Raw genomic sequence first — 22,014 nt, forward strand, 5'->3', positions numbered from 1 at the left:
TGACGTCATGCTCCGCCCCTCAATGCAAGCCTACGGGAGGAGGCGTGATAGCTGTCATGCCCCCTCCCATAGACTTGCATTGAGGAGCGGAGCGTGAGGTCACACGGGGGCGGAGGCGTGACATCACATGCCGCCGACCCCGTGATCGACAGTAATCTGACCCGGAGCGCTCCGGGGACTGATTACAAACAGGGTGCCACGTGCAAGATCACAGGGGTTGCCAGCGGCAGGACTCCCGCGATCAGGCATCTTATCCCCTATCCTTTGGATAGGGGATAAGATGTCCAAGCACCGGAGTACCCCTTTAAAGTTGGATGTGAAAATGAAAGAAATTTTTTTTTTCATTAAAATGCTGGTGTCACCCTACATTTTTCATTTTCACAAGGGAGAATAGGAAATAAGCCCCCCAAATTTGTAACCCCATTTCTTCTGAGTAAGAACATACCCCATATGCGGGCGAACTACAATGCTCAGAAAAGGAGCGCCCTTGGGATTTTGGATAGAGAATGTGTCCGAAATTTAGGTCATGTGTGTTTACAAAGCCACCATTGTGCCAGAACAGTGTCTCCCCCCCCCACATGTGACCCCATTTTTGAAACTACACCCCTCACAGAATTTAATAAGGGGTACAGTGAGCCTTTACACCCCACAAGGGGAAAAATTTTATTTTTCATTTGCACAGCCCACTGTTCCAAAGATCTGTCAAACGCCAGTGGGGTGTAAATGCTCACTGCACCCCTTATTAAATTCTGTGAGGGGTGTAGTTTCCAAAATGGGGTCACATGTGGGGGGTCCACTGTTCTGGCACCACGGGGGCTTTACACATGGCCTTCGACTTCTATTTCAATAGAATTCTCTCTCCAAAAGTTCAATTGCACTCCTTCTCTTCTGAGCATTGTAGTGCATCCACATATGGGGTAGTTCCATACTCAGAAGAAATGGGGTTACAAATTTTGGTGGTCATTTTCTCCTATTACTCCTTGTAAAAATGTAAAATTTGGGGGGAAAACTGCATTTTAGTGAAGAATTTTTTTTTTTTTACATTTTTTTCCCAACGTTTAACAAAAAGTCGTCAAACATCTGTGAGGTGTTAAGGCTCACTGTACACCTTGTTCCGTTCCTTGATGGGTGTAGTTTCCACAATGGTGTCACTTGTGGGGATTGTGTGTGGTTCTGGTAGCTAAAACCCTTTGCAGGCATTAAGTGTGGCCTAAAATGATGCCCTGAAACCCAAATGGCGCTCCTCTCCTTCTGGGTCCTACCACGCGGCCAAGGAACCAAATATGGCCTAAGCGGGGGTATTTCCAAATACGGGCCGAGCAGCTTAATAAAATATAGGGTGCATTTCTTGAAATATCAGAAGTGATGTACAAAAAATATGCCCCACAAATGATGCATTTGTGAAAAAATACAGATTTCGAATTTTTAACACCAACTTTGTAATAATTCCTGCCAAAAAACGATGGTGTTTAAATACTCACTGTATCACCTAGCCAATACCTTGAGGGGTCTAGTTTTTAAAATGGGGTCATTTGGGGGGGGGGGGGGGGGGTTCCTATGTTCTACCACCTTGCATAGCACATAAAAAAATTTACTTTTCAAATTTTCTAAATTTCAAGTTAAATTGTTAGGCTTCTAATTAATTTAAAATGTTAATTAAAAACAACAAAAAAAATGCTGACAAAATAAAGTAGACATCTGAAAGTATAATTTTCATAAACTATTTGGTCAGTAAGTATAAATATATGCAACCTATTAGTGTTAAAATAGCAGAAATTCATGAAACTTTTAAAAAAATGTACGAATTTCTGCATTTGTTAAAAAAAAAAAAAAAACACTAATGATTTCGGCTTACTTTTACTATGTACATGAAGGACAACGTGTGACAAAAAAAACAATGTCAGAATTATCATGATTGGCAAAACATTTCCAGAGTTATTCTCTAATAAAGACAGACATCCATGATTTGAAAAAACAGGCCTGGTCTTTCAGGGGCGTACAGGTTTACTTGTATTGGTCCTTAAGGGGTTAAAGAGAAGGTGACAAATCTTATTCAACTGCGTGAAGGACAAGGCAGAGGTCCCAGAGGAACAGTCTAAGGAGGGAAGCAAAAAAAAAAAACACATTAAAATCCCCGCACACCACCATCGTGCCCTGTGAAAAAAATGTCAACTCATCTAATTTGTTCTGTAAAAAAAAAGACAACTGACCACAGTTTGGAGCATAGATATGAGCTTTAGTATAGGTCCTCCCCTGTATAGAGCAGATGACAAAAACATAGTAACCTTCCTCGTCTACCTTGGAGTCTAGAACCTGGACCGGGAGAGACTTGTGAAACAGAATGACAACAGCCTTCACCTTCTGTGACTGATTACTACTGTGGTAGCAAGTGGGGTAATATCTATTTTGGAAAACAGCAGCATGGTCTCTAAGAAAGTGAGTCTCCTGTAGACATACTACAGAAGCCTTCTGTTTATGCATGGAATACAAGATCTTTGCTCTCTTCTCAGGGACATTGAAACCCTGAACATTTAGGAATGCGACCTTACGCAACACCATAAGACTATGCAGCCACTGAACTTTGAGTAGAGCCTGTCCACTGAGGAGAGCAAAGAATCTGCAACCACAAGAACAAACCAGTGGCAAGGTGTAGAGAGCAAGACTTAGTAGGGGGAAGGGAGGAACCAGAGAGGGGAGGCAAGGAAAGGAGCAGAGAGCGAGAGGAGGGAAAGAGTGAGAGGGACAAAAAAAAAACGGACAAGGACACAAAAATAACAAGAACTGCAGAAAAAGTGTGTCTGCAAAAACACTGAGACAAATAGCACTGGGCTAGTGACAGGCTGGTATGCTATCCTCCCCTGACCTATTGGGGTGGTGGGTCAAGTAGAAAGCTAAGAGACGGAGAAAAAAGAGAGAACCTGAATATAGGAGCTCCGATGCCAAACACAGGCAAGGAGGAGGGAGTTAGGGGGGGGAAAAAAAAGTAAAGGGGGCAGGAAACTCTCTGCCAAGCAGGGCATCAGACGAAAGAGAAAAGGAGCAGAGGACTGAACCAGCTGAAAAGAGGAAGGGAGACACAAAAATAAACAATAGCAATGAGGCATGTAAGGCAACAAATCACAGAAAAGAGGACATGAGCAGGACCATCAAGGTCAGCAATCCCTTAATCCACCAGGGCCGTCATCCGATCCTGAGCGGCTACGAGGGCGGCGGGAGCGTTGAGGCTGCGGAGAGAACTGATCAGACTGGGAAGGTCTCATCCTGGGTTGTTGCAGCTGTAATGAATACAATGGATCTGCTGGCAGTCCCTCCCAACCCTGGAGCATCATAGGAGCAAGTCTGAATGTCTGGAGAAATTGAGGGAGGTCCTCCAATGAGCGTAGAGTGGCAGATTTCTCCTGATGGAGAGCATAAAGGGCAAATGGAAAACCCAAAAGGTGAGGATGTGGCGAGACTGCAGTTCATTGAGCAGGCGTTTAAAGGATGCACGGAGGCGAAGAGTATGTCTCGATTAAATCCAGGAACAGTTGAAGCTTGGCGCCATCAAAGTCCATCTCTTTCAACTGATGAGCTTTGACAGAGAAATAGTGAATGCGACAGATCACATCCCTGGGTTTGGCGGGGTCTGACCTGGGAGGCCTCAGAGCCCGATTCGCCTGGTCAATTTCAATCGGAGACTGCACAGGGTGGCCTAAAACAGAGTTAAAGATATCAGTCAGCGTTGGTAGATCATCTGCACGGGTCGCCTCTGGGAGACCGCACAGCCTAATATTTCGGCGGTTGCGGTTTTCCTGGTCATCCATTTGAGAATGCAAGAGTCTTTGATTCACCGCCTGCCGTGCCACATAAGAGCGAAGCTCCTCCACTTTGGAAGACAAGGTGTCCACCTCAGACTGCACCGCTTGAAGATCTTGTTGCCATGAAGACCGTAATTCCTCTGTGAGTGCCACAATGTCATTTTCTGTAGGTAAAAAAGACAGCAGCGCTTGTAGCTCTGGGTGAGATTGCAAAATTTGGGCCACATTAGTGCGAGGAAGCAAAGAGTCCTGTGGACCGGTAGGAGGTAAGTGCATCACAGGCAGCTGTGGGTGTGGAGGCACACATGTCAAGTGCGGCTAAGCACAGGGCTCAGCCGCAGAGGCTGGCACATGCCAGGGGCTCCCCCCTGAGGAGCGCCATGAGGGGTTCGGGGAAGGTTGAGGGGGCGTCTTTAATCCAGGCATGGCGGCTGGAGGGATTGGTGGGGAGAGGGAGGCCACCAGTGAGGGGTAGAGGAAAGGAGACCCCGGGGCTGTGGTGGTAGAAGTCATGGCTGCCGGTTTCAGTAGGGGTACAGTGCTCAGAGGTCAGTCGGGCAGCGGCTCGACTAAGGGGTAGCTGAGCAGAAAGGCCTGGCTGCAGCGGGTGTGAAGGCCTCCTGGGCCCACACTTAAGGCCTGCCGGACCAGCGGAACCGTGCCGGAGAGCAGTGGAGCCGCAGCAGGAGCGGTGCAGAGGTCAGCTACAGGCAGGTCTATGAGCAGAGGGGGAGGGCTGCAGCGACGGGGCCGTGCACTTACTGAGAGTCCTGGCTGTAGCTGGTGCGTCTCCTCCGCTGGAGACCCGTAATGGCGCCCGGGCTTCAGCGCTGTGCACAGCAGGGGGCAGAGCTTCCCGTGGGGAAGAAGGATTGCGGCAGCCCTTGGGGGCTGCGGTGTCCGGCAGCTCCGCTAGCAGTGCGAAGAAGTTGGAAATGGGCACTTCTGATGCCCGGGACTTTGAGGCACCCTTGGAAGACTTACGGGAGTGTTTTTGTCCCAGGAGGCGTGCAGGTTAGTCCCCCTAAAGCCGGGCGGCAGCAGAGCTCAGGAAGACAAGTCTACTCGGTGTTCATAGCAAACCATGCCCCCCAAAGTGCACTGTGCAGAGCAGCAAACAGCAGGGACGTCTCACCCAGGTGAGACGTCCCTGCTGTTTGCTGCTCTGCACGTTTCACTTTGGGGATGATGCTGTAAAAATTTGGTCTTCTAACGTACAAGACACATTGCTGAATAAAAGAGCTGCATGAAGATCTTCACTTCGTTCTCTTTGGATTGTTTTCTAATGGACTGTATACACTGAGCCACACCACCAGTTTTCTTCCATCCCCCATATCTCAAAGCACATTGTAGCCTTCCACTCAGGTGTTGGTCAGTATTTAGTTAACATTCACCATCTTATAGAAACCACATACGTGACTATGGTTGTCCGTACAAGCAGTTCTAGAATGCTTTGAATGTTTTTTTTTTACTAAGTTCTAGGAAAGGATTCTAGAACTTCTTGTATGGTCAACCATAATCATGGGTGGTTGGTTGTTTTTATTTTTATTCCTATACTCTTCTGGCCTACTTCACACACAAAAATATTTGGTTTAGTTTTTTGCTTTTTTGGTGTACAGAAAAAAATGCAACCAAGAGAGAACCATTTTTTATTTCTGTTCCAAATCACATGATTAATTGATTAACCTAAAGCGTGGTGTGTTTTGAAGACGAAAACTGCAGCTGATCCAAATAAAGGCACCTTAAGTAAAGAACAGCCAAAAAAAACTAAAATATTCTTGGGGAGATTTGTCAAAACCTGTGTAGAGGAAGAGAGGAGCAGTAGCCCATAGCAACCAATCAGATCTCCTTTTATTTTTCAGAGGCCTTTTGAAAAATGAAAGTAGTAATCTGGTTGGTCTGGGCATCTGCACCATTATTTGTAGATGCTGGTGATCCTGTTTCTAAGTTTTCTTACCAGGTAAAAATTGGTGCAGCCATTCGGGAGATAGTCATCTTGTTGCTAACATGGTCATTTCTTCTTATATGCACTGGAGATGGCGGCTGCTGCTGTATGTGTAATGATTTCCCACACCCCTTAGGCCAATAACTCCGCCACAGACCTGGTGAGGAAGAGGGATGAATATTTGAGGAGGCAGAGTTAGAAAATACCATATTATCAACAAGACAAATTATTTCCTAAACGGCTGCACCAATTTTCACCTGTTAGTGCGGCTGATCCTGTTTCTACCGCTTATTATCTACCTGTAGGTTTAGGTTAATGCAGGTAACCCAGCTGTCAGTTTCTCTTTTAAAGGGGTTATCCAAAATGTAAAAAAAACATAGCTGCTTTCTTCCAGAAACAGCACCACTCTTGTCCCCGGTTTGTGTGCAGTATTGCAGCTTAGTTCCATTGAAGTAAACTGAGTTGAGTTTTAATAAGACATACACCCTGAGGACGGATTCAGTGCTGTTTTGGAAAGAAAGCAGGTATGTCTTTCTAAGGCTGGGTCCACACTACGTTTTGTCCCATACGGGAGCGCATACGGCAGGAGGGAGCTAAAAGCTCGCGCTCCCGTATGTAACCGTATGCGCTCCCGTATGTCATTCATTTCAATGAGCCGACCGGAGTGAAACGTTCGGTCGGCTCATTTTTGCGCCGTATGCGCTTTTACAACCGGACCTAAAACCGTGGTTGACCACGGTTTTAGGTCCGGTTGTAAAAGCGCATACGGCGCAAAAATGAGCCGACCGGACCGAACGTTTCACTCCGGTCGGCTCATTGAAATGAATGACATACGGGAGCGCATACGGTTACATACGGGAGCGCGAGGTTTTAGCTCCCTCCTGCCGTATGCGCTCCCGTATGGGACAAAACGTAGTGTGGACCCAGCCTAGTCCTGGATAACCTCTTAGCCCTTTATTCTGTAGCAGAGGAGAAGTGTATGGTTACAGAGGGTGCTGACTGCTCGGCTATCTCCAGCAGGTCCCGTAGACAAAGAAGGAAGCAGCACTGTGCAAGTGTGAACTTGGACCCCGTTCTGGAGATTGCTCGGGTTAGAGGATACTTTGTAATGGTGGAAACGGCCTCTCTTAAGATTTTAAAAATGACCATACATGTGTAAGCCTTTGTCCAACTTCGATCTCTCCAGCCAAAATCAGCAGGTTTAGCAGACACTAGTGAAATGTGTATGGTGGCTTTAACGACCTAAATGTATCTAACCGGAATGGAATTATTTGCTGCTGGCAATTAGACCCATGATTCTTCACATTGATCTCAATGGGAAACATGTCATAATGCAGCTACATAAGCAATTATATAGAATGTATTTTTATTTATTTTTTACTGTTTTTTTCCGATGTTTTACCATGTTCCTGTTTTCTTTTTCTCCACAGCTACAAGCTCACTTGATCCCTGGATTAAACCTAAATGCATTGGGTCTATTCCCACCATCCTCTTCAGGCATGCCACCTCCTTCAGTTGGGGTGTCCTCACCTACAACCTCTACTTCTTACCCTCCTTTTGGGGTAAGAACTCTTATACAACAGTCTATTGGTTTTAGATCCGACCTAACCATATCTGGTTGATATTGTTCGCACTTCCTTCTATTCCTAACTCCTGAAGTACCTAGTGTTCCCGAAGTACCTAAAACAACACTTTATGTAAAGTTTTTTTATTGCAAAGATTAATGCAAATATATACCTCTACTAAAATCTATGGAACAGGGTTTTTATAGATGTCACTGCTTGGTTTTTGATAAGAAAATCTACACAATGAACACAGCCTTATAGGTACTAAATAGTTGGTGTGCAATGCAATTCTGCAACAATGTGTACCCTACAGTACTATTGATTTAAAATTATTTTTTTCTTTCTCAGCAACAACCAGAGTCTGAAACAGTTCATCTTTTCATACCAGCATTGGCTGTAGGAGCAATTATTGGCAAGCAAGGACAACACATAAAACAACTTTCACGTTTTGCTGGAGCCTCCATAAAGGTACTGAATGTTTCAATAAGTCCTCTTCTACCCACAATTCATGGTTACAAAATTTGCTAATGTTACTTTTTTTTTTCCAGATTGCTCCAGCAGAGGGACCAGATGCCAAACTGAGAATGGTGATCATCACTGGACCACCAGAAGCCCAGTTCAAAGTAAGCTATCTATATGTGTTATACTGCCCAGTGTGCATAAGACTTACTTTTAAAAACCATCAAAAAACTGTTTTTACCATCTTAAAGGGTTATTCCAGTGATTATTATTTTTTAATGGCTTTAAGGTGCATTAAGGGTCTATTCACATGTACAGAATTCTGCGCAGATTTGATGCGCATGATTTAAAGCTGTGTTCAGTCATTGAGTTTACATGAAAATCTGCAGCAGAAAATTCTGTGCATCAAATCTGCCCAGAATACTGTACGTGTGAATAGACCCTAAAGGTGTAAATTAGGTTTTCCTGCTGCAAATATTTGCTGGCGGTGGCAGCAGATGCGGGAAGTTGCACAATTTGCTCACCTTTCATAAATTTTAATGGTAGTGTGCAAATGGCGTAGCTACACTGTAAAAGTCTCATAGGGGACTATTATAAGCATAGATTGTATTGCTTATGTTGTTGAAATTGGCACTCTGCTAGTACAGTCTGCAAGACTGTGGCTGGCATGGAGGCCTCCCCATCCATGTTAACTTAGTAATGCTGGCAGTAAATCAGTACTGAGCCCATGGGAGCTCTAAACCCCCAGCACCAGTTTTGTAATTTTTTCCCATTTAAATGAAGCGATCAGTATTGATCGTTGCATCTAAAGGATTGAATAACACATCATTGTGTATGGATAGCAACCAACGCTCACCGGCTATGAAGCTGGACTGTGTGTGTGTGAGTATATATGTGTGTGTGTATGTGTGTGTGTGTGTGTGTGTGTGTGTAATATATTATATATATATATATATATATATATATATATATATATACACATATAATATATATATATATATATATATACACATATAATATATATATATATATATATAATATATAATATATATGTGTGTGTGTGTGTGTGTGTATATATATATATATATATATATATATATATATAATATATTACACACACACACACACACACACACACACACACACATACATACAGTATAGCAAAATCGGTAGTTGCAGTATCTTGTAATACCTTTTTTATTGGTCTAACAAGATTTTGTAGAGAAAAGCTTTCGGGATTCCTCCCTTTATCAAGTCATAAGCATTTCTGAGATAAAACACACGTTCTATCTCACAAAATATGCAGGGGTTAAAACAACATATGTGGAGACTGGACATTAAGTTGGGCCATAAATTGTATAGCTATAGGACGATAGACTACAGATAAGGATGAGGGGGGGTGGCTGGAGAGCAGAGGTGAGAATGGTGATTACGCTGGACAGAGGAGAAAGGACAATTTTACTACAGAACCATAGACTGAAGAGAAGTCTTATAATTTTCTATATACATACAGTGGGGCAAAAAAGTATTTAGTCAACCACCAATTGTGCAAGTTCTCCCACTTAAAAAGATGAGGCCTGTAATTTTCATCATATGTATATCTCAACTATGAGAGACATAATTAAAAAAAATCCATAAAATCACTGTCTGATTTTTAAAGAGTTTATTTGCAAATTATTGTGGAAAATAAGTATTTGGTCAATAACAAAAGTTCAATACTTTCTTATATACCCTTTGTTGGCAATAAGAGGTCAAAGAGGCCCATTCCTCCATGCAGATCTCCTCTAGAGCAGTGATGTTTTGGGGCTGTCGCTGGGCAACACAGACTTTCAATTCCCTCTAAAGCTTTTCTATGGGGTTGAGATCTGAATACTGGCTAGGCCACTCCAGGACCTTGAAGTGCTTCTTATGAAGCCACTCCTTCATTTGCTGGGCGCTGTTGGAAGGAGGTTTTCACTCAAAATCTCACAATACATGGCCCCATTCATTCTTTCCTCTACACGGATCAGTCGTCCTGGTCCCTTGGCAGAAAAACAGCCCCAAAGTATGATGTTTCCACCCCAATGCTTCACAGCAGGTATGGTGTTCTTTGGATACAACTCTGCATTCTTCCTCCTCCAAACACGATGAGTTGAGTTTTTACCAAATAGTTCTACTTTTGGTTTTATCTGACCATATGACATGACATTTATGTCTCCCAATACTCTTCTGGATCTTCCTAATGCTCTCTAGCAAACTTCAAACGGGCCCGGACATGTACTGGCTTAAGCAGGGGGACACGTCTGGCACTGCATGATTTGAGTCCCTGGCGGTGTAGTGTTACTCATGGTAGCCTTTGTTACTTTGATCCCAGCTCATTCACAGGTCATTCACAAGGTGTTCCCCCCCCTGTGTGGTTCTTGGATTTTTGCTCACTGTTCTTGTGATCATTTTGACACCACAGGGTGAGATAAGCTCCCTCATTCTGAGCTCCATGCATTATCAGTGGTCTTATATGTTTCTTTACACCAAGCTGCTTGCCTATTGCAGATTCAGTCTTCCCAGCCTGGTGCAGGTCTACAATTTTGTTTCTGGTGTCCTTTGACAGCTTTTTGGTCTTGGCCATAGTGGAGTTTGGACTGTTTGAGGTTGTAGACGTGTCATTTATACTGATGAGTTCAAACAGGTGCCATTAACACAGGTAATGAGTGGAGGGCAGAGGAGACTCTTAAATAAGAAATATTGCTTGTTTGTAGTCTAAATACTTATTTTCCACCATAATTTGCAAATTCTTTAAATATCAGACAATGTAATGTTATGGATTTTTTTTCTCATTAGGTCTCTCGTAGTTGAGGTATACCTAGGATGAAGCAGAACGTTCTCCATGGCGTCTCCAGACTCAAATGTGCTCAGTGTGAACCTGCTTTCATCTGTGAAGAGCACAGGGCGCCAGTGGCGAATTTGCCAATCTTGGTGTTCTCTGGCAAATGCCAAACGTCCTGCACGGTTTTGGGCTGTAAGCACAACCCCCACCTGTGGGCGGCGGGCCCTCATTCTACCCTCATGAAGTCTGTTTCTGACCGTTTGAGTGAACACATGCACATTTGTGGCCTGCTGGAGGTCATTTTGTAGGGCTCTGGCAGTGCTCTTCCTTGCACAAAGGCGAAGGTAGCGGTCCTGCTGCTGGGTTGTTGGCCTCCTCCACATCTCCTGATGTACTGGCCTGTCTCCTGGTAGTGCCTCCATGCTCTGGACACTACGCTGACAAACACAGCAAACCTTGTTACAGCTCTCATTGATGTGCCATCCTGGATGAGCTGCACTACCTGATCCATTTGTGTGGGATGTAGACTCAGACTCATGCTACCACTAGAGTGAAAGCACCGCCAGCATTAAAAAGTGACCAAAACATAAGCCAGGAAGCATAGGAACTGAGAAGTGGTCTGTGGTCACATTCAGAACCACTCCTTTATTGGGGGTGTCTTGCTAATTGCCTATAATTTCCACCTGTTGTCTGTTCCATTTGCACAACAGCATGTGAAATTGATTATCAATCAGCGTTGCTTCCTGGGTGGACAGTGTGATTTCACAAAAGTGTGATGGACTTGGAGTTATGTTTTGTTGTTTAAGTGTTCCCTTTATTTTTTTGAGCAGTGTACTTTGACATTACAAGCCTTGGATAAATACCAAGTGAAGTGAGCTCCTGCTCTCTCTATCGGAAGCTCATTTTTCATTGACATGCAACATCCTGGCACTACAACAGGAAATGAGCACTTAAAAATGTTTATGAAAAATTAGATTTTGCCCTAAATATAGTCACATAAGTTTAGTTTGACATCACAAAAGTAAACATGATTCGCTTGAGGACTATACCATATTAACGAATTGTAACCTTGTTTTCCTATTCAGGCTCAAGGAAGGATCTATGGTAAACTTAAGGAAGAAAACTTCTTTGGACCCAAGGAAGAAGTTAAACTCGAAGCTCATATTAAAGTGCCATCATACGCTGCTGGACGTGTTATCGGCAAAGGAGGAAAAACTGTATGTGATACTGTCAGAGACTTATATTTAACAGCATTCATTTTTTTCAATGGGTATATGCAAAATATCTTTGAGGATTACTATAACTACTATAATTGGTCTATCTTTTATTTTTTATTTTACTTGGTCTCATGTTGTCACTTGCAGACCATAATGTGAAATGAGACTGTAGATTTGTTTATCTAGTCCCTAACATATTCTCAAACAGGCCTATGGATTGTTGTAAGCATGCAAAGACCAAAAAAGAAATACAGAATACAAATCTTGCAACGCCAATACTAAGTAAAAAGAAACACATACAATTACTTAGTCTCCTAGGGGGAGATTTATCAAAACCGGTGTAGAGGAAGCGTTGTGCAGTTGCCAATGGCAACCAATCAGATCACTTCCTTCATTTTTCACAGGCCTCTTTAAAAATGAAAGAAGCGATCTGATTGGTTGCTATGGGCAACTGCACCACTCTTCCTCTGCACAGGTTTTGATAAATCTCCCCCATAGAGAGGTAGGAAGGAAGTAGACATGGATCTGACCCCAAGAATGTGAACACTGTTATTCACATAAGTATTTACACAGCAAAAGGGTAATACATCAGATCAAAATGTGTCTGGCTGCAATTGTTTGATGGATTTTAGCAGGTAGTTTACAGATTAGTTTTATTCTGGTCAATGTGCCTTATTCCTCAATGGAGTACTCCGGGATAAGAAAACGTATCCCCTATGTGTATAGGGCCCTGGCAGTCAGCGGCCAGGGGGTGTGTCCGACCGCCGCATGATGCCTTAGAAATGTATTGAGGGGGCGTGTTGGCCGCCATGTCATGCGGTGGTTGAAACGCGCTATTTCGGCAAAGAGCCGAGGGCCCTGTACAGGAGATGGCGGGGGCCCCAGTGGTCGGAACCCCTGCAATCTTAAACTTATCACCTATCCTTAGGATAGGGCAGAAGTTTCATATCCTGGCATTCTCCTTCAAGCAATAAAGAGAGATAGAGACATCACAGATGACAAATGTTGTAGCAAGTTAAGCCAATGCTGTGGACCTATATTCGATATAATACAAGGATGGCATGAGTCCTCTAGATTGCGAGCTGCAGGTATAGGGTGGCTCACTGTTCTGACTAATGGCAGGACATTTGTCTCATGAAGACAACCCCAGTTCAAGCCCTGTTTTAGGGTGCATTCATATATAATGTGTTGCAGAGTTTATACTGTGCTATACAATATAAAATCCACAGGATTTCGTGTGTTTTGAATGTATCCTAAAAGATAAAGGGAAAATAAATCATCTATATATACACCAATGTTCTTGCATAAAAAGTAAAAAAAAAAAATTTGACTTTTTTAACTTTACACTGCTCTCCTGGTCAGAGACTTGCAGTTATGATACAGACATAAGATGCATCCATATTGTGTGATTCCAGCCTAATTTGTTATAATATCATTATACCACTATATCACAGGGACGTTCTGTACAAGTACTGAAGGATAGAATCAGCAGTGTTTTATCAGCAGTGCTTGTTATCCTTGTGCAGCATATAGGGTGTTAGCGCCATCATAATGAAAACGTATCTTGTTACAGGTTAATGAGCTTCAGAATCTAACAAGTGCAGAAGTTGTTGTGCCCCGTGATCAAACTCCAGATGAAAACGATCAAGTGGTTGTTAAAATAACTGGCCACTTTTATGCAAGTCAGGTAAGTTGCACATATTAGGCCGTGTTCACACATTCAAGTTTATAATTTCAATTATTAATTACAAAGCCAGGGATGGATTTGAGGAGAGAAGTCCCAGTTTTTCCTGTTTGTGCTCTCCATTTTTGATCTACTCCTGACTTTTTATTAATAATTGCAAATAAAAACCTAAATGTGTGAACACACCCTTAGTAAAGCTTTAATAAAGGCAATCTGTCAGCTGTGATTCTTGTTCCAATCTGCTCATACTGTTAGCGGTTAGGACAAGGAGACACTTGGTACCTGTGCTTCCAGATCGTAGAAAAAGGCTTTTATTTTCTGGAGCCAAGAGTCAGAGGTGTTCCAACCCTCAGCCCTTTAGGGGCTTAGGAACCCCACCGGTCTCCCCTCCCATCCCCGTCCCTGCTTGACTGACAATCAGCTGGAAGCTAAGCCCTGTTTTCTAATCTTGTTTCTGCAATGTGCACACAAATTGTGGGCAAGTGCGGTACTAGAAAGTAAAGCATATTTTCCATTGTTATGGAAGCGCAGACAGATGGCTTATAAGACTAGAGACACATGGTAACTTTTATATATCGAACAGAAGTGTCAGCAGTTTGGGACATAAATTGCCGCTTCCAGATTACATGTTAAAGGAGTTGTCCAGTGTTAAAAAAGAAGCAGCGTTTTTTTTCTATGTTTTATTTTATGCGGATTCTGGTATTTTTGATAACTCTTCCCCAGTTTCTAATTTATTTATTTTTAACTAAGTTTGACATCAAAGCATGAACACTTTTACATTGATAATTTAAGAGCTACAGTCATGGCCGTAAATGTTGCCACCCCTGAAACTTTTCTAGAAAATTAAGTATTTCTTCCAGAAAAGGATTGCAGTAACACATGTTTTGCTATACACATGTTTATTCCCTTTGTGTGTATTGGAACTAAACCAGAAAAGGGAGGAAAAAAGCAAATTGGACATAATGTCACATCAAACTCCAAAAATGGGCTGGACAAAATTATTGGTACCCTTAACTTAATATTTGGTTGCACACCCTTTGGAAAAAATTACTGAAATCAGTCGCTTCCTATAACCATCAATAAGCTTCTTACACCTCTCAGCCAGAATGTCGGCCACTCTTCCTTGGCAAACTGCTCCAGGTCTCTCTTATTGGAAGGCGCCTTTTCCCAAGAGCAATTTTAAGATCTCTCTACAGGTTCAATGGGATTTAGATCTGGACTCTCCAGCGCTTTGTTGCAATCCATTTTGAGCTTCCTCACACTGAGCTGTACAGTGCGACCCAAAATCCATTGGTAATCCTCAGATTTCATGATGCCTTGTACACATTCAAGGTACCCAGTGCCAGAGGCAGCAAAACAACCCCAAAACATCATAGGAACCTCCACCACATTTCACTGTAGGTACTGTGTTCTTTTCTTTGTAGGCCTCATTCCTTTTTCGGTAAACAGTAGAATGATGTGGTTTACCAAAAAGCTCTATCTTGGTCTCATCTGTCCACAAGATGTTTTCCCAGAAGGATTTTGGCTTACTCAAGTTCATTTTGGCAAAATGTAGTCTTGCTTTTTTATGTCTCTGTGTCAGCAGTGGGGTCCTCCTGGGTCTCCTGCCATAGCATTTAATTTCATTTAAATGTCGACGGATAGTTCGCGCTGACACTGATGCACCCTGAGCCTGCAGGACAGCTTGAATATCTTAGGAACTTGTTTGGGGCTTCTTATCCACCATCCGGACTATCCTGCGTTGACGCCTTTCATCAATTTTTCTCTTCCGTCCACGCCCAGGGAGATTAGCTACAGTGCCATGGGTTGCAAACTTTTTGATAATCTTGCGCACTGTGGACAAAGTCAAATCTAGATCTCTGGAGATGGACTTGTAACCTTGAGATTGTTGATATTTTTCCACAATTTTGGCTCTCAAGTCCTCAGGCAGTCCATGCTTAGTGTGGCACACACAGACACACAATGCAAAGAATAAGTGAACTTCTCTCCTTTTTTATCTGCTTTCAGGTGTAATTTTTATATTGCCCACACCTGTTACTTGCCCCAGGTGAGTTTAAAGGAGCATCACATGCTTGAAACAATCTTATTGTTCCACAATTTTGAAAGGTTGCCAATAATGTTGTCCAGACCATTTTTGGAGTTTGGAGTTTTGGGTTTGGACAGTGACATTATGCCCAATTTGCTTTTTTTTCCTCCCTTTTTTTTTTTTTGTTTAGTTCCAATACACACAAAGGGAATAAATGTGTATAGCAAAACATGTGTTACTGCAATCCTTTTCTGTGATAAGTACTTAATTTTCCTCAAATTTCAGGGGTGCCAACATTTACGTCCATGACTGTATGTCAATTGCAATTGGCCTTTAAAAAATAAAAATAAATTATCATCTTTTGTATCTCAGTGCCCTCTAGTGGCAGAGCATGTGTCAGTGTCTATATAAATACATGTTAAACTTTGTGATGAATTTTATAACGTTAGTCACTTTTAGAGTTGCCTTCATCACTCCGGGGTTCCCTGCCAGAGGTGCTGCAATAAGTTGTTTTGTTTTTCTTCCTCCCCAAGTGCCCCCCCCCCCCCCAACCGCATAAGTATGGTGAGTGTAAATGACCAACCTGCTCCCATTCTTATTAGGTGGCTTTGTTTTACAGATTAAATGCCACTTCCGATCCTCTGGGTTATGTGCTTAGAACTCCAGAGGTCACAATATAAAAAGACTCACTGAGCATTGCATAGTTACATTGAGAATTGTACTTCTGGTCCACACATTAAATGTTAGTCAATCTGAGAGCAGCTTTGACTAGAGCTGGAGTTATAGTTGATAAACTGAGCTGCCAGATGAGATTGGGGGGTGGGGGGGAGAGCAAGGTGGCCATTTACTTTAATCATGCTTGAGCCGGGAGGAGAAAACATTTTGGCCGGAATGTTAAAGGAGTATTATTGGGCCCATTTTTTTTTCCATTTTATTGTGCCCAGGCTGCAAAAAACAAAACAAACATTCTCACCTTCCTCTGTTCCCCCGTTGCGCCACTATAGCTCTTTAGTTTCCCGGTCTCCTTCCTCCTTTCGTGTGACTGGATCGTCACACTGCAGTCAGCATTTTGCTGGTCGGAGTGATGTCCCACCTTGGCCGATGATACTGACTTCAGTGTCATGTAACGAGCATGGGCAGCAGGAAGAAGGCAGGGCCCAGGCTCCTTTGTTTACAGCCCGGGAACAGTAGGATGAAAAAAAGTCTGCACAATAGTGCTCCTTTTAAAGAGTGGGACAACCTTTTTCTTGGGCTTATAAATCTGTTTTTGTAATTAATTTATTTTTTTTTTATAGCTTGCACAGAGGAAAATTCAGGAAATATTGGCTCAGGTAAGAAGACAACAGCAGCAACAGCAGAAGACTGCGCAGAGTGGACAACCCCAACCGAGACGAAAGTAAAGGTTCAGGAACATGGCCCTTCACAGAGACAGATGCCAGACCAAAGACAGACTGTGTAATGGACAGGGATCCAAACCTGTCCTTGCTAAGTGGTTACAAAAGGCCAACTAGCTTGTCACCTGTTTGAGGACCAGGCAACAATTTAACTGTCTCTGAGAATGTAATTTAGGCTCTCAAACTTTTGAAACCCAGCTTTAAAAAAATTTAAAAAAATAGAAAAAAAAATAGGAAAAAAGGAAAAAGAAAAGGAAAAAATATATATATATATATATAAGGACCCCTTCACTTCCCTTTTGATCTATTCTCATGAGTTAACATAAACCTTGTTAGTCTTTTTTTTTTTTTATTGTTCTTATCCCCCCAACAATTTTAGAACTTTGTTTAATGAAGCTTTCTCTTATGAGTTCTCTGGTGTTAAAAGAAAAGGCATTGCTCTTTATACGTCCAGTTATATAAAAGAAATTAGTAGAGGGTGGGATTACTGGTTGGTTAGTTGTGAAGGATATTGATATAATTAAGTGTTAGTCCCAGTGTTGAACAAGTGGCATTTTTTTAATTTGGTTGCATTTTTACTTAACACTGCCATGAATAACCTAAGGGAAGTGTAGAAAGGTGTTGGCCAGGGCATAAAAAGATGAATATGCATTTTACTAAACTACCTCAGGCATTTAGTACCTCAATGAGAAATTTGTTCTTTTTTTGTTTTTGCCTTTTTTTATTTTCTTTTAATTTTCTTTTGGTATTTTGTATACTTTATAAAGCTAATAGTTCTTGAGCATTTTATTTTTTTAATAAAAAGAAAAATATCAGCTACCAGCTAGAAGTGCAGAAATATTATTATTTGGTCAGAGAATGCACACACTAGCTGATGGCTGATGGGAGTAAAAGATGGGGAGTTGCCTCAGTTTCTCTGAAGCCTTCCACACCATCATTTTGCTACAAAATTCAGTGAATGTTCAAATAATAGATACTGAAAGACGCCACCATACTGATAGCAGCAATGCCATTTATTTTTCTTTTACTATGGGATAAAAAAAAAAAAAAAAAAAAGTTTGACGGTACTTTTTTTCTGGGAACACCATACAAGGAAGTGATGGAAAGAGGCCAGCTGGGTTTCGGGATTTATTTTTTAGTTTTTTTTCAAAAAAATAATTTTTATTTTATTTTTTTAAGGGTGCTAGAAGACTGGATTTTTCTTTCATTTCTTTCTTTCTTTGTGCTGCTTGGTTGAATGCAATGAACCCTTTGTGCCTTTGACCATCACTACCTAATAGTGCTACATTGAAACATTTGCAGCCCGTTTGAACTTTGCCATTCTGTTCAAAGAGCAAGCTTCATCGTCAGTTTGGTAAACTAAAGGAAAACCATACTTGATCTGTGGGAGCAAAAATATATATATATGCATATAAATATATATATTTCCTTACTATTTTTGTTTTTCCCTTTCCCATAACCATCAAACTCATGCTTCCCATCAGATCAATGCATATTACATTCATTTACCATGACTGGGGGAGAGGGAACGGGGGAATGGGTCAGACATACGTTTGATCACACGGAAGATAACGACAGGCTTACGTTTACATATCCAGCCTCAGTAAAGATTTAAAAAAATAAAAATAGATAATAAGATAAAAGGGCCACACAAAGCTACTTGGAAGGTTTAAAGCTGAATACAACCGTCTCTTTTGGTTTGAAATAGATACAGCAGGGTTTATGCACACTTTATTTTTTATTTTTTGCAACCAACCATTTACCCTTCAGCTGCCCGTGGCATGTGGACGACGTGGCCACGTGCTGCCGACAGCAAAAGGGTATAAGAGGAAAAAAAAGTAATCAAAAGGCAGGGAAAAAGGAAAGCTACCAAATTCTTTTAATTTCAGAATGTAATTTGAATGATTGTGGTAATATTTACACATTCAAGTTTCTACAATAAACTTAAACTTCAGTCTACCTCAGTTTTGAAAATGTGGCAACACATGGTGCATAAAGACTGCTGTGTGTGTGTATGTGTGGTCTTAACAGAGCCATGCGATTTACCTCTGAACCTTTATTTTTTGTGATGTTTTTGTGCATGAGATGATCACAATCACCATGCTGCACTGATTTGAGGGGCACAACTAGCAAAAACCATTTGTTTCATCATTTTGTTGATCTACCTCTTAGACTCATATTGAAATAGAGGCATTTCTACATAGACTAGATAATTTCCCAAAGATCATTGTTGTACAGTTTCTTTCTTTCTTACTTTTTTTTTTTTTTTTTTTTTTTATAATGGTCTGAAGTGCTTTCTTTCTTCTTCATCTACATCTTACTAATTTGGTAAAAATTTAAAGAACTCTGAACCTATGTTGTAGTTTAAGAAAAAAAAACTGATTTTTTATTTTTTTTTTGTTGAGAAGAGTGACATTTAGGGTTTAGAAAATTTTCTTACATTGATTTAAAATACTGAACTATGAAAAAAAAGTCATTTAAAATAACAGTAAACGTTTGTTGCGGTCTAAGTGCAGGCCCAACTTTCTTTTTCTTAACATGATGAAGCAGACATAACTTGATTATTTTTCATGATTTTTTACTTTACAGATAGGTGCTGCATTTACATCTGCTGATTTAAATACTGTCATATCTCTTTAAATTTCTAGACTGTTAGTGTGGTAATCATGTTATTTTCAATTGAGACTTGGTAACTTGGAGTATTTTTGGCAATAGATACAGTAGAAAGTTATACTGTAAATGAGTTTAATATCTGCAAAAGCATGGATCATATTTCATCTGTAATGTGCCCCCAAGCAGCTCCACTTGCCAGATGCCTCTGAATGGAATAAAGAGTTTAACTCCTATTTGTGGTGTTTTGTTTTTTTGTACAACTGAACATGCAAATAAAGCACCAATCCCATAACATTTCCAATACACAAGCCACAAATTTATGTAAATCACTGGAAAACAAAGGTAAAAACTACAGACCACCTTAGTGTAACAAAGACAGATTTGCCGGAAGTCCCGTAGACTTGTATGGCACTTCTGGAAAATACATCTCGAGTTCGCAATCTTCAGTCTACATCTCCAGTCTCAAGCTCAGAAGTTGCCATGATTTTTATACAGATACTCTGCCAGAACCATTGTTAGAGGTACGCTTTACGTATAAAACCAGGAAGTCTGGAATTAAAAAGCTGAGTGTCCCCCTTTTAAATTCAGGAGTGATCATTTTAAAGGAGTTTACCATCTTGTTAGGTTATCGCTTATTCGCGGGATAAAGGATAACAAGCACATCGATAGGAGTCTAACTTTTTGATCCCCCACCAATTCAGAGATCAGGGACATAATTGTCCCCAGAATTAATGGTGCAGAATGTGCCTGTGAGGCCACCGCTCCACGAATTCCATTGAAGGGCCACTGAACATTACGGAGTTTAGCAGATTTTCTGCTGCAGAAAAATGCGCCTTAAAGTGTACCTGTCACCAAACTAAACTTTTAATATATTGTTCCTTATGTAATTATAAGACACTTTGCTATTTACTTGCTGTTAAAATTCTCAACCTTTATATGTTTTTGATGTGGTTGAAAAAACGTCCACTAGGTGGCTCTGTTCTGTTGCCTACACATGTCAAACAGTTAGTTTAGTCTCCTCCCGGCCTAGTAGGAGGCAAAACTGAGGAAGTGCATGCAGGGCATGGCGAGGCACAGCTCTCACAGGCTCCAATGATGTTGCGGCTACTGGGGAACACTCACATTGTGTGAGCTCCCAGAAGGAGAAAGTAAGAAAGGGGAAAGGTATGATACAGAGCTTTTTAAAGCTCGGGGGAAAAAATTAAGGGCAGGAGGGGTGTTAGAAGTAGTTAGGGAATATAATCTGAGTTTAGAAAATATGGTTTGATGACAGGTACTCTTTAACAATAGGCTACTGATTACAAGTGGTGAACATGTGACCACTGCTGCCAAACAGACTGAGGTGCCCACTGAAGCTTCTATGCTGGATTACAACAAGATTGGTCAGGAGAGTTAAGATTTTATTTTTATTTCAGCTGCTTATTTTTATTTTCTTTCAAAGGGATGATAATCCCTATGGGCCAGGGCTACATTGCAACTTTTTTTTTTTTTTGCGCTACATATGGATTTTTTATTTATTTATTGACAGCTGCAGTCCTACAATTGTAGGACGTACATATAGCGTACAGATGTATGCCATAGTTCAATAGTTAAAATCTATTTTTAGCGCTATCCTGCCTTGGCTGTCTATGAAGTTGGCTCTATTATGTATGCGTCGGGTAAAGGTTGTAAAGTGCAATGCAATATATGAACAATAAAATATTTAAAAATAATTTATGGGTTACTTACAATAATTCAGTTTAAATGATTTTATTTCAAATGCAGCAGTAATTGAATATAAAACTAGAGGGAATCTATACACACTTCAACACACATCCATATGTGGGTAAATGGTCCAGATTTAATTAGATTGTAAATCTGATGGAACGTGAAAGCAAAACCCTAGGGATTTTGAAATCCTGACAAACAGTCTACTTGTGGGTTAGTATATGTGGGTGTTTATTTTATTTTTTTCTCCCTTCCTCTTTGCGATCCATTGCACAATTATATGTAGCAAAGAGGACTTTGGAAAAAGACAGGATCTCCTGGCGCTGATCGGGACAAGAGGAGCAGGAAACAGCCTTCAGGTGAGTATCTTTATTGTTCCAGAATGCAACGTGTTTTGCTGCACATGTGCAGCTTCATCAGGCATCCTTTTTGAAACATGGTTTTGTTTTTTAAACATGGTTATGGAGAGGGAATTGGGTAAAGATGTATAAAAACCTACACAATTAGGCAGTGCTGTGATGATGTACACTGCCTAAGTGACAGCAGTGGCGTCTTCCTGTACTGACACATGACTGCTGAGGCCAGTGATTGGCAATGTCATTACAGCACTTTTGTTGAGAAGACTGGAGCAGTGGTGAGCTAAGAGGGGGATAGACTTTTTCTGTTTCCAAAATGTACCCAAACCATTGTAAAGTATTTGAAAATTCAAGAGCACTCCAGTGCTAAACCTGCTCTCACCTGGGAATAGGAAATCCGCCCACATGGATGGTCTGGAGCAAGACAGCAGCAATGCAAAGCAAAGGT

The 22,014-nt window shown here is 41.4% G+C and overlaps 1 protein-coding gene across 3 annotated transcripts in view; it reads left to right on the forward strand.

Moving 5' to 3' along the window:
* The window catches only part of IGF2BP3 (insulin like growth factor 2 mRNA binding protein 3), a 108,809-nt gene extending 89,086 nt beyond the window's left edge, over positions 1-19,723 (forward strand). For all 3 annotated transcript variants that reach the window (XM_056519792.1, XM_056519793.1, XM_056519791.1), the window contains exons 10-15: positions 7,173-7,304; positions 7,656-7,775; positions 7,856-7,930; positions 11,655-11,786; positions 13,360-13,473; positions 16,792-19,723. In XM_056519792.1, coding sequence (XP_056375767.1) covers positions 7,173-7,304; positions 7,656-7,775; positions 7,856-7,930; positions 11,655-11,786; positions 13,360-13,473; positions 16,792-16,896 — 678 coding nt within the window. In that variant the 3' untranslated portion in view covers positions 16,897-19,723. The remainder of the gene's footprint in view (positions 1-7,172; positions 7,305-7,655; positions 7,776-7,855; positions 7,931-11,654; positions 11,787-13,359; positions 13,474-16,791) is intronic.
* Positions 19,724-22,014: the final 2,291 nt, after the last annotated feature.

This window comes from Hyla sarda, chromosome 5 (genome assembly GCF_029499605.1).
Source record: "Hyla sarda isolate aHylSar1 chromosome 5, aHylSar1.hap1, whole genome shotgun sequence".
NCBI lineage: Eukaryota > Metazoa > Chordata > Amphibia > Anura > Hylidae > Hyla > Hyla sarda.